General features: G+C 48.3%; 1 protein-coding gene across 2 annotated transcripts; it reads right to left on the reverse strand.

The window, feature by feature from the left end:
- Positions 1–1765: 1765 nt before the first annotated feature.
- LOC101759628 (protein ULTRAPETALA 1) lies at positions 1766–6103 on the reverse strand. Of its 2 annotated transcripts, XM_022826331.1 has the most exons (4): positions 5700–6103; positions 5253–5563; positions 3243–3567; positions 1766–2296 (listed from the first exon to the last, which is right to left on the reverse strand). In XM_022826331.1, exons 2-4 carry the CDS (start codon positions 5458–5460, stop codon positions 2122–2124), a joined length of 708 nt encoding a protein of 235 aa, XP_022682066.1. In that variant the 5' UTR covers positions 5461–5563; positions 5700–6103; the 3' UTR covers positions 1766–2121. The 2 variants fall into 2 exon arrangements, with proteins under 2 accessions (XP_022682066.1, XP_004970186.1); XM_004970129.3 differs by having other exon boundaries at positions 5253–6103.
- Positions 6104–13823: the final 7720 nt, after the last annotated feature.

Consider the following 13823-nt stretch of genomic DNA (forward strand, 5'->3'; position numbering starts at 1 on the left):
AAGGCGTCACCCCGTCAGCCAGCCTCAGCTAGTCAGTCAGTCCCGGCTCCCACGTCAGCGTCACCGCATGCGCCGGGCTCCCGCGATCCCCCGTATCCCGCCGCGCCAGCTTTGTCGCCTCCGCGCGCCGCGAATCTCTTGATGGATCCACCGCCGTGCCCTCTGTCACCGTCACCGTGTCACGTCACTTCCGTCACTTACTGCTGGTTCTAGCCGTGGGCTGGTTCTTCCGAGGGTGTCGAATACAATGTGTTAAACTGGCCGGATGTTGAGAGGCTAATTAAGAGGATTAAATATGAGCTAATTATAAAACTAATTACACATATGGAGATTAATTCACAGGACGAATCTATTAAGCTTAATTAATCCATCATCAGCACATGTTTACTGTAGCATCACATGATCAAACTATAAACTAATTAGGCTTAATAGATTCATCTCGCAAATTAGCCTCCACATGTGTGATGGGTTTCGTAAATAATCTATGTTTAATACTTCTAATTAATATCTAAATATTCAATACGACTGGGACTAAATTTTAGTCCGACGATCCAAGCGGACCTGACTCGTACGGCGCATGAGCCCCGGCCGGCCGGACGACTCGTGTGCCGCCATGTTCCACGTTTCGCCCTCGCGTTTGCTCCCAGCCGGACCGGACCGACGGGCGAGCTGCAGTAGAGGGCTAGAGGCAGACAATCACCGGACAAGCTCACGCAGGTCCTCCTGGCGTTGCCTCACCTTCGGCTCACCCTCCCACCAGGATGATGAGAACAGTGGATCTGCCGCCCGCGCTGCTACACTTGCCGACGACAGACAACAGACGACGACTGGCCAACTCTGCGCCTGCTGCTGCTGCAACAGGCGTAAGCGCCATCAGACACTCAGATGAGATCAGACCAGGCGCGCCCGCCACTGTTCTCGTACCAGGCGGCCCCGTTCCCCGCGCCCCCCGCCCGCTGGAATCGCTGCCAGCCCGTGCACCGAAAACTTGTCGGGATGTCCATCAACAACCACGGGGGCCTGGGCCAGGACGCCAGTGCAGCCGTGCAGGGAGGGCAGGCCGGCCGGGGGCTCGCAACTCACAATCGCAGCCGGACGGGTAGCAGGGGCGCGCAGGGCACTGTGCGGAAGTGCCGCCGCGCGGGCGCCAGACGGCCAGAGGCCCGGCGGCACTGTGCACCGACGCTCCACTCCGGGCGCCCAACAGTGAGCACAGGCCAGGTCGCAGACGCAGCGCGTGACCGCGCGAGAGAGCCCCCGCCGCAGCCTCGCGATCGTAACCGGTAATCCCGTAGCCCATGTCGATAGCATATGAGCATAGCTAGCATAGTAGCATCACGTCCCGACGCCTGGCATACCGGCGGGCGAGAGACGTGTCGGGGGTCCCCAACCCCAACCCGAATAATTGCAAAAACTGATTGGCCCCATCGCCCATGCTACGTAGACGGCAGACGACGATGCGCGGCTGCAGATGTTGGCAGCAAGCTACACACACGCATACACGTAGCATTTCAAAGCCTGGCATCAAGCTACTGATCTTCACAGCACAAGCTCAAATGTCATGCCTGCATGCTGGCCTGACAAAAAACTGGCGAAAGGTCAACCTTTGTGGCTGGCCCTGGCCACCCATGGCGCAGGTACAATAATGTCAATGTCAGAGCTCTATTTTTTTGGGGAGGAAAAGAAGGGAGTTCGCCGGTGACGGCGGTAAAAGAACCAAACTACGAAAGCAACACGAATATTGAAAATTTTTGCGAATTTGTCAGAAAACCAAGCAGACAGCACATATAGGATCTTAAACCGATGCAAGTAACGCGCAGGAAGTAGTGTTGGTAAAATTGTGCTACGTACGTAGCAAAATTGGCTGGCATCCTTCCCTACTCAGTGAATGCCACAGCCATGGATAATAGAGAACGGAATCTTTCTCAAAAAAAAAAAGAGAACGGAATTGTTCAGAATAACGGCCTGCCCAGTCCCAAGATGCAGGTTGCTGAGAGCATCGATTGGCCCGGGCGAGCTAGCTAAAGCCTCCTGTTTACCGAGGCCGACGACCTCGGTCGGCAAGGCCGAGGCCATTTTTGGTGTCTTGACCAATGGAACCAATGGTGTTAGATCCTCCTATCATTCCTTTGAGTTGCGGTAGAAGTCGACGCAGGTCTGGCAGTCGCAGTCCTTGAAGCGGCAGGTCTCGCACCCGAAGCAGACGCACTTCATGCAGCCGCTGCAGGAGGTGGCGCGGGAGCAGCCCCTCAGCACCTTGCGGCTTGCTCGCTCCTCCTCGTCGTCACAGGTGACCCTGGTGGTCATGCAGGAGACAAGAACTCAGAACAGTGGAGACAAGGACTTGCAGTCAAACAGGTGGAAATAAAAGAGATTGTCACATGGAAACAAATATTCAGGTACTAATAGGAAGCAACCATTTTCTTTCCTTTTTTTAAACAAAAGGCAGCACCAATAGTTAAACTCCATGTAGGAAAAACAATATGACTTGGAACAGTCTCCGTGGTCATCCTTGGTAATTTTTTCTACATACATGATCCCTGCAGGCAAGCTATGGGATGCGCAAACACGCTACTGTGGCCGCAAGGGACAGGAACCTGCAGAGATCTGCCAATGTTCGGCCAGAAACAACAGAAGTTCCTAGTTTCCTACAGTACAATACTGAAAGCATCTGATCTATGCTACAGTTAACCAATGTGCTTTAGCAGTGGGTATGCTACCACAACGGGCATTACCAATAATGGTACTGGATATGCATCAACCACTTCCCTTGGCAGAGCCTGCAGTTGGACATTCAGGGGTTTGATGTCACTATTCTAGTAACACCACCAGTTGGACAACATGGGAAGTTCCTGCTGCTAAAGGGCATCCACTCCACCCACTAGTACTAGGTCATATCCATGTCAACCAAGAAATCTACAGATAATTAGCAGCTAGGAGAATGTCAGCATTAATGAAATTTGGAAACACTATACTACAGATCATTAAACAGTAAACGCAAAGAGATCAGAAAACCATAGCTTGGCAGACAACTGATAACTCCCCAGTATTACACTAACAGTCGGCAGTCGCAACTTGATTGAAGTAAAAACTAAAAGCAACAAAATTAACTGTGCTAAAACAACAGAAGTCCATTGTAGCTCGAGATGGATCTAAGATGGCTGAACAGAAATCTCTATATGTACAAAACTATAGTTAGATTCATAATTAAAAATACAATAGCCAAAAGTGCAAACACATACCTATCAGTTGTCAAATCTGTGCATGTCCAGTTGATTTTGGCAAGAGCATCATGGTACACACGGCACTCTTCTTTTGACCGGAGCCGAAATCTCCTCTCCTTGCCACATTTTGTGCAGCGGATGAACTCATCGCGGTGAGATGGACGTCCATTACGACCTTTGTGAGAACCATTGCCAGATTTGTGGGCCAAATAGTAGTACTTGAGCAGAGCTGTCTTTGACAGTGGCACTTTTTCTCCTTGAACCATGACCCAGATAGTGTTCCTCCACTTTCCAGCAGTCTCCTTTCCAGAGTGCTTCTCAAAGGCAGCAGGTGTCAACTTATCTGCAATTTCAAGTTACAAAATTAACTTGTAGCACAGTTAGCCTGAGCCACCATGAAACTGAGAGCTATCAGCTCACTAGATGATTAAACAAATGCTATCTCCAAGGTTTGACCTAGAAATGTACTAACAAAATGTCATACCACAAAAAGAACTCAAAGCAGAATGAGTTTTAACTAGAAGATATACACGCAGTCTTATGAATCCTTAAATTCGTATAAAACAAGAACCATTTGAAGTTTCGTGATCTGTGATGTCACTCGAGCCAAGCAGCACATAAACAAAGTAACTTCCCTAGAAAACTGGGCGCCTGATTGCTCCACCGAGGAGCACTGCAGTGTATGTAGCCCCAGATCGATACATCTTATAGAAGGCTGCGGGTTGCCGTCATAAATTATTGGCATTAGGAACTGCATATTTCGAGTGCAGAGCCTATCCCATTTGTTAAATCCCACATACACATCTAGATTTCATAAACAAATCCTGAATTTTGGAATATATGGCAAGCCATAACTGGCTGCTATCTTTTTGTCACTTTGCCATGTCGCTATCTCTATGAATACCAGCCATGAAATGGAAAAAAGGTGCCAGATCAAATGAAAACTTTCTAGAACATCTGAATAAAGGAAGACAATTGTTGCTTCACATGTTAACCCCCAAAACAAACAATCATATTTTGTCACACATTTTAGGTTCAAGACATATAAACTCTGATGTAGAACATCCAAGGTCCTGTATATAGTATGCAGTAATACTGGCAGCCATAACACTTATGTTATCTATATCAGTATGTCCCCTACAATATTCTACTGAAACATCAGTACGGACGCACACTGAAATACAGACATTGCAGATGAGAAGCAGAAAATATCATCTACAGATCTCAGAGACCAAAACTATTAAGGCCACCAGGTACCAGCACAGAAACAGAGAAAACAGTATCTTTACATCTTACTCGTTGCAAACAAGCATCCTGATGTTACAATGGAAGATCACAAAGGCCACTTCCACTTTGCATACAAAAGAAAGCAGCATGCAACTCCAAACGAGAACAGGTGCTAATCCATGCAAACGAAAGCCTGGATATAAACAGAGACGTAACAATGTGCTGTACTGCCGTGATGGACAACACGACCGCACAGAGGGGCAAATCCCATCACCACCAGCCATGCAAAGAGAGCATACAGAATGAATCGACGTGCATTAGGTATCATTGTATCAAGGACAAACTGGTTTCGTGTGCTGTACTAGACTAGAGGGTGTGCAGAGACAACAACATGAAAGGTCAGTTATGCCGAATGAATGATACAAGTGATATTAATTACTCCCAGGGGCGCATGACCAATTGACCACCAACCAACAAACTAGTTCGGCAGCATCCTAACATTCAGATTGCAAAAAGGCAATGGTTTATAGGCAAAAAAATCAACAGGCAACAGACACGCAAGCAAAGCCAGAGCCGCAATGCATGGGATGCAGCATGGTACCAAGCACTAGAAGCAGGCGATGCGGGGCACAAGCGGCGCCGCTGCGCGTGCACTGGCATTGCATGCAGGCTCACCTTTGGGGGCAAGACGCCGTGACCCAGAGATCAAACAGCATACGCGCATCGATGCACGGACATGAAATCAAGAGCGAAGAAAAAAATCAAAGAGAGAGAAGCGGTGTGTTGGTGACTGGCACGGACCTTCGTGGCAGCCGGGCGTGCACTCGCAGCTGACCTCCAGGTCGCCGGAGGCGAAGACGCGGAGGCGGCCGACGGCGTCGCCGTAGCGGTGGCTGGTACATCCGCACGTCATCTCCACGAAGTCCTCCCCCCGGCGCACCCCGCTCACCTCCCGCAGCTCCTCCTCGCTAAAGAGCGCCGCGCCGGCACCTCCGTTCGCCGCCGCCATGCCTCCGACCAAGAACAGGAACAAACACGGCAACAGCCCACAGATTGATCTGGTTTGCGTCAAATCAATAAGCTATCGAATGCCGAGGCGTGGACGGCACAAACTGGTGGATCGAAGTAAAAGGAAGTTAGGCAAGTAGGTGAACAAGAGATTGAGATATATAGAGTTGGGAGCTGTGGGGAAACAGGAACCAAAGCGGCGCCTTTCCACAAGGGAATCGCAGCGAATTGGGTTCCCACCAAATCTTGACGGGGGCGATCTCCGAAGGGGCCAAAGAATAAATGCAAAGGTGGCCTCTTTTTCCTAGATGGATATATGATCCGAGGCCAAGAACGACGAGCAGAGGCTCACAGAGAGGCTGGAGCAGCGCAAAAGCGGCTCCTTTCTGCAACAAACTATTTGGGGCTTGCTTCAAATCGCCCAAAGATACGACCCAGAAAGATGGATCTGCCGATCTGTAGAAGTCGCCACAGAATCTCCACAAATGCTTCCTCCAACTCCAGCCCCCGCACCCTACGCCGACGTAGATGGGGTTTGGAGAGGGAGAGGAGGAGGGGGGAGAGAGGAGAGGGGAGGGCCGAGATGGAGGAACCGGTGATGACTGATGGAGGGGGAGCTTGGTGTGTTGTGCGGGTGCCGGGCTTTTAACCTATGGATGGATGTGGGGATGTTGATGTTTGTATACGCTGCTTTTAGTGCTAGGTCTCGTTTGGTAGCATTTATTTTGGCTTCAGCTCCACCTGTTTTATGCAAAACAAGGTATTGCAGTGATGAAGCGGTTTTGTAAACTAATGCTAAAAATGAACTTAAAGTAAGATAAAACTATTTTTTTAGTTTCACCAGCTTTGGTTTCACTGGTGAAGCTATTTTGGAAGAAGCTCTTCCAATTGGGACCTTAGCTCTTCCCTTTTATGCTACTTCTCCGCACTACAGTTTCAACTCTTTTTCATTCTGTTAGATTTCACTATCTTTATAGAAAAAAATCCCTAGGGAGAAGTGTTGAGAGGCACAACTACAAAACCGGCGAGTGATAGCCACTATGCGACGAAAAGACGGCATCACTGTATCATTGAGTCATATAAACGAATTGTTAAGAAAGGATATTATCAAATGCGAGAATCATGTGGTGGTAGCGCGTGACGAGGAAAGCAACTGGACAAATAATCTATTATTATCTACACAAATATTTTTTATGTGATAATGCTAAATTATATTTTAAAAGCTATTACTAAATGGCAACAATAATTGCTAATATTATTAGGTGTGTGTTGATGCCATGGAATGTTGGTGGAGATGTCAGCACTTGTAGAAAGAGAGTCGTCCAAATACGAATGTAGCAATAAGTGATCCAAACAAGGGAGAAAACATGAATGTAGATCTGAACGTAGATCTTATGGACTTTCACATGAACATTGAGGAGTGTTACACCGTGACTTGACAGGTTGTGACCCTTAGGGCCTGTTTGCTTGCAGCTAGCGCCAGGCAGGTGCATTCAACCGCAAGGCAGTCAAAATCGACGCCCGGAGTTAACTGCCTGGATTAGGCAACAAGATGCAGGCCGGAAGCAAATAAGGCCTTAGTGTTTTGACATGTATAATATGTACTTCTTGGTACAGTACGGTGAAATAGGATGAATTTGATATTTTTCATGTTTTCAAATAGAATATTTAACCGTTGATAGTCAAAGTTTTTCAAATTTAGCTGAACCTTGTACCCCTACAAATACGGATTCTCTTTAACATAGCCCCGAAGATAGGGGGGAAAAATCTTAAGAAAAAGAGAAGGAAAAAAGTGTAAAGGATGTGTGTTTTGGAACACCGAACACGTACCGGGGCTGCGGCAAAAAATCGGACGCCGTCTACCTCCGCGCGGCCGCGTCGCCTCAAATCAAACCTCCCGTCTCCTTCCCTGTTCCGCATCATATCGAGGGGGACGAGGCGTGGCGACTGGGGAAATTCCAGATTCCGCTGCCCCCTCGCTCGGCTCCTCCCCGGCCCCACCACCCTCGTGACAGCCCACTGCCCGGCGGGCTCCACGCGCGCAGGACCCACTCGACCAGCAAGACGGCGGCCTCTCTTCCCTACCCGCCGCGCCGGGACGCTCCGGCGGGCCCCGTCCTTGGGCAGGGCTGCTGATACGGGTGCGGAGTGCGGACTGCGGAGGCCGTTTTGGGAAAAGGGTAACCGGAGCGGACGAGGGCCCCGCGGCCGCGGCGCCGGGCCCGCTCCCAACTCCCAAGGGGAGGGGAGGCCGGGTTGGTTGGCTGGCGGCCTGGCGCCCGGCGGAGCGGAAATAATGAGGGCGCCTGACGCCTGCCCGGGCGGGCGCGGCGAGCTCGCCCGTTCGCCTACTCGCGCCTCGTCGTCGTGTGCGTGACATCAAGCAGTCGGGCGGGTCAGGCTCCGCTCCGGCTGCCGTCCCGTGTTGGTCTTGCTCGGTCGGCCGGGCGTGGCCTCACCGGCTCACCGCTCACACTGGCAGACTGGCTAGTGGATTTTGAGCGGCTTTGCCATCCCGTTGACGGCGAGTTGCTTTCCCGTGCCGTGGCTGATTCTTTGGAGGCGATGAGGCACTCGGACGCTAGCTTCCGTGGTCGTGTCGAGCCGACTGCAAATGCCGCGCACCGTGTCACTGTGAGTGCAGTGTCGCAACTCAGGCGTTTGGGCGTCCATGCTCGGCGGCGCGCGGGACAAGCGGTCTCGGACGCGAAGTTAATCTAACAAACGGGTCTAAAAAGGTCCATGGAGTTTAGGGAATCTAGTTACTGTGACGCATCCATCGCAGCACGGACACACACTTCCGTAGGTACGGGACGACTAGTTTTTATTTTATTATCGACACAGGATGGCAGCTAGATGAGCTGTATGGTACTACACCGGTTAAGGATCAGATCGAGGACGCAATCTGACAAAGCTTCGTGCTTTTGTACGTTCCTCGTGGATTAGAGAAAAATAGCAACCTCCCGGTTATCCTCTTTCAGCCATCTATGGCTAGGTGATAGGCACTGCTTGGAGACAATATCGCATGTCCTTGAGGAAGCAATCAGCTAATCAAGCAATGCAGGGTGCTTAATTTGCATCAGCGAGGCCACAGCTGAAAGAAAGGAAACGGCAGTAGGATCCAGCCAAGCAAGTGCTAATGATCGCATGTACTAGCATGCATATTTTTTTTTGAAAGGAGTATACGTATATTTCATGAGCTGAGAAAGCGTACACTGTTCAGCGATTATGACGCAGGAGTATGGCAACTAGCAGCAAGAGGAGGATCGATAGAGAGAAGAGAGTTTGGTTCCAGTGAGCAACGTTATCCCTTAATGATGCGTGCCGAAAAAAAGGTACCACGTGGCGGCTCGGAGCGCCCAAACCCAATAATTGGCGGCGGATTTTGCCGGAGAGCACCGCAGTTATGGTTGATCGAGCACGGCATAAACCTGCTACCCCGAGACCACCACTGCACCATGATTGGAAAGGGATCACGAGCGCGCTACGGCGTCGGTCGGGCCACCCCACGCACGTTCCTGATGACGTGCAGCCGCGCAGCAGCGGCCGCGCGCGTTCAAAAAACGCAAAGCCACCACGCAACCCAGGGACGAGCGAGCGCAACCACCAGATGCGCCCGCGCCGGCGCCGCAGAGAGAAAAGTTCGGCGCGGATCCGCTGGTCCGGAGCCAGCCAGCGCCCAGCTGCCAGCTCCAACCCGCAGCGCGGCACGGGGCGCGTCGGCCGCGTGCGGGAAAGCGCCTGCTCGCCTGCATGCGCGTTAAAAAATGCACGTCCGTTTCGGTCGTCGTCCCCGGCAGCGGCAGGCACCGCACATTCGCATCCGCCGCGGCCAGGACCACCGCGCTTACTCTCGTTGCCGTCGCCGTCGCAAGTCGTTGTGGCCGTACGGCTAGTTGAGGCTGGAGGGGGAGAGGTTTAGGCCCCGTTTGGATCCGGACCAGCTAAAATTTAGTTTCTAATGATCCAAACAGTGGAGGTTAAAGGTGACTAATAATTAACCAACCCCAACCAAACTCAGCTAATGGAAGCTAATTTTAGACATGAATGGCAAAACACTAAAAATACCCTCCCACTAAAATTTTAACATTTTCTCTAATACACTGCGAATGATAGAACGAACGTTTCCTAGAAAATAGGCTAAAAATTAGCTATGTCTCTGAACAAGATAGGGCTAATTTTAATTTAGAAGATTAAGGGCTTGTTTGGATACCCTAAGTTAAAATTTAACAAATATTAAAGTTTTAACATTCTCAAATAGAGTACTAAAGTTTAACACATTGGGGTGTTTGGATGATGTGTTAAACTTTAACACCTTTAGTGGGAAATGACTCCATTGTCCCCTCATTTATGGCCGGCGGAGAGAGAGGGAGGAGAGAGAAGGGGTAACCTGGAAAAAAGTGAAGAGGTGGACCACTTTTAACACCTTTAGCAAGTTTTAACACCCCTCCATGTGTTTATGAAAAATGGCGTGTTAAACTTTAATACCCCACTTTTAACATAAGTGTTTGGATAGGAAAGTGTTAAAAAATGTTAAAAGAAACTTTAACACCTCGAAAGGACCTAAATTTTAGTTTTAGTCCCTCGATCAGTCCGTGTTGGTATTCAGCGCCAGATTAACTACCGGATGGTGACGCGCCGTATGACTTGTTCTCCTCAAGACGTGGATTGGCGGACTTCTTAGAACAAGGTCGATGGCTAGGAGCCTAGGAGTGAGCCCTTTTTTTGGGTACCAGACATGGGGGCGTTTGGATGTCAGGGGCTAAACTTTAGCCCTGTCACATCACACGTTCAGATGCTAATTAGGAGGACTAAATATGAGCTAATTAAAAAACCAATAGCAGAACCCATAGGCTAAATCGCGAGACGAATCTATTAAGCCTAATTAATCCATCATAGCGAATGGGTTACTGTAGCACCACATTGTCAAATCATGGAACTAGATTAGGCTTAATAGATTCGTCTCGCGATTTAGCCCTAGGGGTTGTGCAATTAGTTTTGTAATTAGACTATGTTTAATACTCCTAATTAGTGTCCAAACATCCGATGTGACAGGGGCTAAAATTTAGCCCCTCCCTGCCAAACACCCCCATACACTAAGCGGCCTAGATTCCATGCAACTTGTGAGTAGACAAGTCTCGTCATCTGCCAAATGAAGATGAATAAGTTAACAGGTCATGATGAGTGCTCATGGTCTAATTGTATCATTTTTTTCAGTGGAAAATGTGCTTAACCTTTCGCTTCCTTAACCGCAGAGAAGGTGTCATGTGTTGCAGAACTAGAGGCAGTCATAGTCCAAATATAGTGCATGAGTAGAGTAACACCGGTTTGGTAGTACCAGGCCCTACCTCTAATTTGGCTCAATCTGGGACCCATAGCTTTACTAATTACTTCTTCATACGCAAAGTGAGTGTAGCTCAGCTAGCAAGATTCCTTACGGTGTAACTTGATTGTCAGGGTTTGAGTTCTTGACTCGGTGTTGGTGCTCGTATTTTTCTAAATTTATTCCAGGATTTAATTAGTGATATGCTTCTCCGTGGTAAGTGACGTGCCCACCAATAGCAAGCTGTCAACGGTGACTTTGTCAATTTGAAGAATCTTCCAACTCAGTCTCTCGAATGTGCTCATAAGGCGCGAGTGCACATGCATGTTTATGAGCGTCCGCGTTCGCACCGTGTTTCGAAAAAAATCCTCCAAACATGAAAACATAACCGGAGAGAGTATCAATTAGTAATAAGTAGATTGTTTTGTCCTTAATCCTTATAGCATCGTACATTTTGTGTTATGGCTTATTGGTGTAGCTCCCGTAGTCTTAGGCCTTGTTTGGTTATCCAACTTTGGGCAACCAAAATTACTGTAGCAACACTGTAGCATTTCGTTTATATTTGTGAATTATTGTCCAAATATTGACTAATTAGGCTCAAAAGATTCGTCTCGCAAAGTACAATAAAACTGTGCAATTAGTTTTTGATTTCGTCTACATTCAATACTCCATACATGTACCGCAAGTTTGATATGATGAGGAATCTTCTTTTTACGTAGTAAAATTGGGATTTTGGGGAACTCAATGAGCCTAATTAGTCAATATTTGGACAATAATTCACAAATACAAACGAAACGCTACAGTGTGCTACAGTGCTGTAACAGTAATTTGGCAAATTACTGTTACAGCACTGTAGCACACTGTAGCGTTTCGTTTGTATTTGTGAATTATTGTCCAAATATTGACTAATTAGGCTCTGTCTGTTTTTCTTTTTCAGTACGGTAAGGGTAACTTTAGTGTATAATCTTTTCACATAGTGCTAGTACAGACATGTCATGAGGTGATATTGATGCTCCAACGTTTAGCTTCCTAGGAACATCTAAGGGTGGGACTCAGGAAGAATAAAATAACTTTGCTCATTTCTTAAATGCATGAGCTGCCTCAACCAGAGGGCGGGTGAGTAGAGCGGCACGCAAAGCAAGCAAGAAAGAAGCATTCTTTATTCAGGGCACCGGGTGCAAATCCTGGCTCCAGGTGCTAGCATTTTCTCGTTAGCTTACCCGCTCCAGTGTATACTGTATGGCACCCTGTATTTCTTCTTCTCTCTCCTCTTGGCAAAACGGATCACTGGAGCTGCCCTAAGGTGGTGTGCGTGGATACGAACTATTTTAGGAGGGTTCACATCGGATATTCGGACGCTAATTAAGAGGACTAAACATAAGTTAATTATAAAACTAACTTCTGAATCTATTAAGCCTAATTAATCCATTATTAGCAAATGGTTACGGTAGCACCACATTGTCAAATCATGGACTAATTAGGCTTAATAGATTCATCTCGCAAATTAGACTCCATCTATGTATTTAGTTTTATAATTAGATTATATTTAATACTTCTAGTTAGTATCAAACATCCGACGTGACAGGTATTTAGAGGTGTTTTCAAACACCCCCTTAGTCAGTACTCTCGTGCACGGATGACGCGCTCGCTCGCGGATGGCTGGCACTGCAGGTCTGCAGCACTGCACCCAACCCAATCCTACACATTAGGCTCTAGTGTCGGAACAAAAAGGGAGAAAAAAGGAAAAGAAAACTCTAGTAGCCACTAGCCACGCTTGAGCTTGCCGTCCACTGTCGAGCTTTCTGACAGTGCGGGGGACGCAGGCCTCGAAAATCCACACGTGGGCTGTGGATGGACGGTAAACTCGGCCCAAACTATACTCCATGCTGGGCTTCTTGCTTTCGCTACGCCTAGGCCTTTTGGGCCTGAATGGTAGAATCTGTGTGCTTTCGCACAAGAAAACAGAAGCATCCCTAAAAAAAAGAAAAAAGAAAATAGAAGCAAACCAAAAGAAAGTTGTAGTGCGGTGTGAGATTGCAAGTAACGCAGACAGAGAGCAACGAGCGTACAAACACACCCGTGTCCTTTCTCTTTATTCTACCCTTGATGATCGGACAGTCTCCTGGCAATGTGCCAACAAACAGAGCATGTCGTGGTTGCTGGAGTACCTGTACGTGGTTGTGTCGCACAGTGTCCAGAGATTCGACTCGCAGCAAGCTATTCAGAGGTCGTGCGCCAAAACGGACAAAAGCCTGAAACATCCCAGGAGCCAACGGCGTAAGACTTGTCTCCAAATTCCAACAAGGAAGCCAATCACACTAAAGTTTCAAAAAAAAAAAAGCCAATCGCACTATGCGAAAGATGCAGGGGGACATGGTTGTACAGTGGAGATTGAGCGTTGCATGTAACTTGTCCATCCTCTACTTTAACCGGTCACTCCGTCGACAGATTCAGATAGGAGTTGTCAGTATCCAAGAACTTTGAGCAATGGACTTTGTGTGCCTTGCTCATTTTCCTACCTAGATTCCTCAACGAACTTTGTGTACAAAACGGGTGCCGTATGCCGCCGCAGCCAAAATTGTACCATTTGCGAATTGCAATTTGCAACTGAGCGTGGACGAACGTTTTCGTGTGCCAGGAGGCCACGAATAGAAAGATGCCGTGCAAACTGATGTTGCAATTTTGGGTATTTAGCAGCACTCCACCTCACAGAAACTAGTTTCACTCTACTAGCTCCGTACTTTTCCAGCTCCACTCCACTGATTCCAGAAAAACATGAAGGTGTACGTGTTTAGCTGGCATCAGTACTCCAGCTCAAAAAACATAAACACCTATTGTGAATAATCCATTTTACCTTTTGTGAACGGATCTGCACGTCTGTCGCTTCTCTTTTCTCCCCTTATCTTCATCCCTGGCGTGCAGCTCAAATCGAGGACCTCACAGCTTGATTCGCGGGGGCAGTGCTCGATTCTCGGCGCTTCTCATCATCTCCGCCCTCCTCCATTCCTCCTCCTACTCTTCCTCTTGCCGCCGGCAGCAGC

This window comes from Setaria italica, chromosome V, assembly GCF_000263155.2.
Source record: "Setaria italica strain Yugu1 chromosome V, Setaria_italica_v2.0, whole genome shotgun sequence".
NCBI classification, from domain to species: Eukaryota; Viridiplantae; Streptophyta; class Magnoliopsida; order Poales; family Poaceae; genus Setaria; species Setaria italica.

Coding starts and splice junctions, on each gene's coding strand:
- LOC101759628 (XM_022826331.1), bottom strand. CDS start 5,460: ATGGCGGCGGCGAACGGAGGTGCCGGCGCGGCGCTCTTTAGCGAGGAG. Junction 3,568..5,252: donor CACGCCCGGCTGCCACGAAG/GTCCGTGCCAGT, acceptor TTGAAATTGCAG/ATAAGTTGACACCTGCTGCC. Junction 2,297..3,242: donor ACAGATTTGACAACTGATAG/GTATGTGTTTGC, acceptor CATGACCACCAG/GGTCACCTGTGACGACGAGG.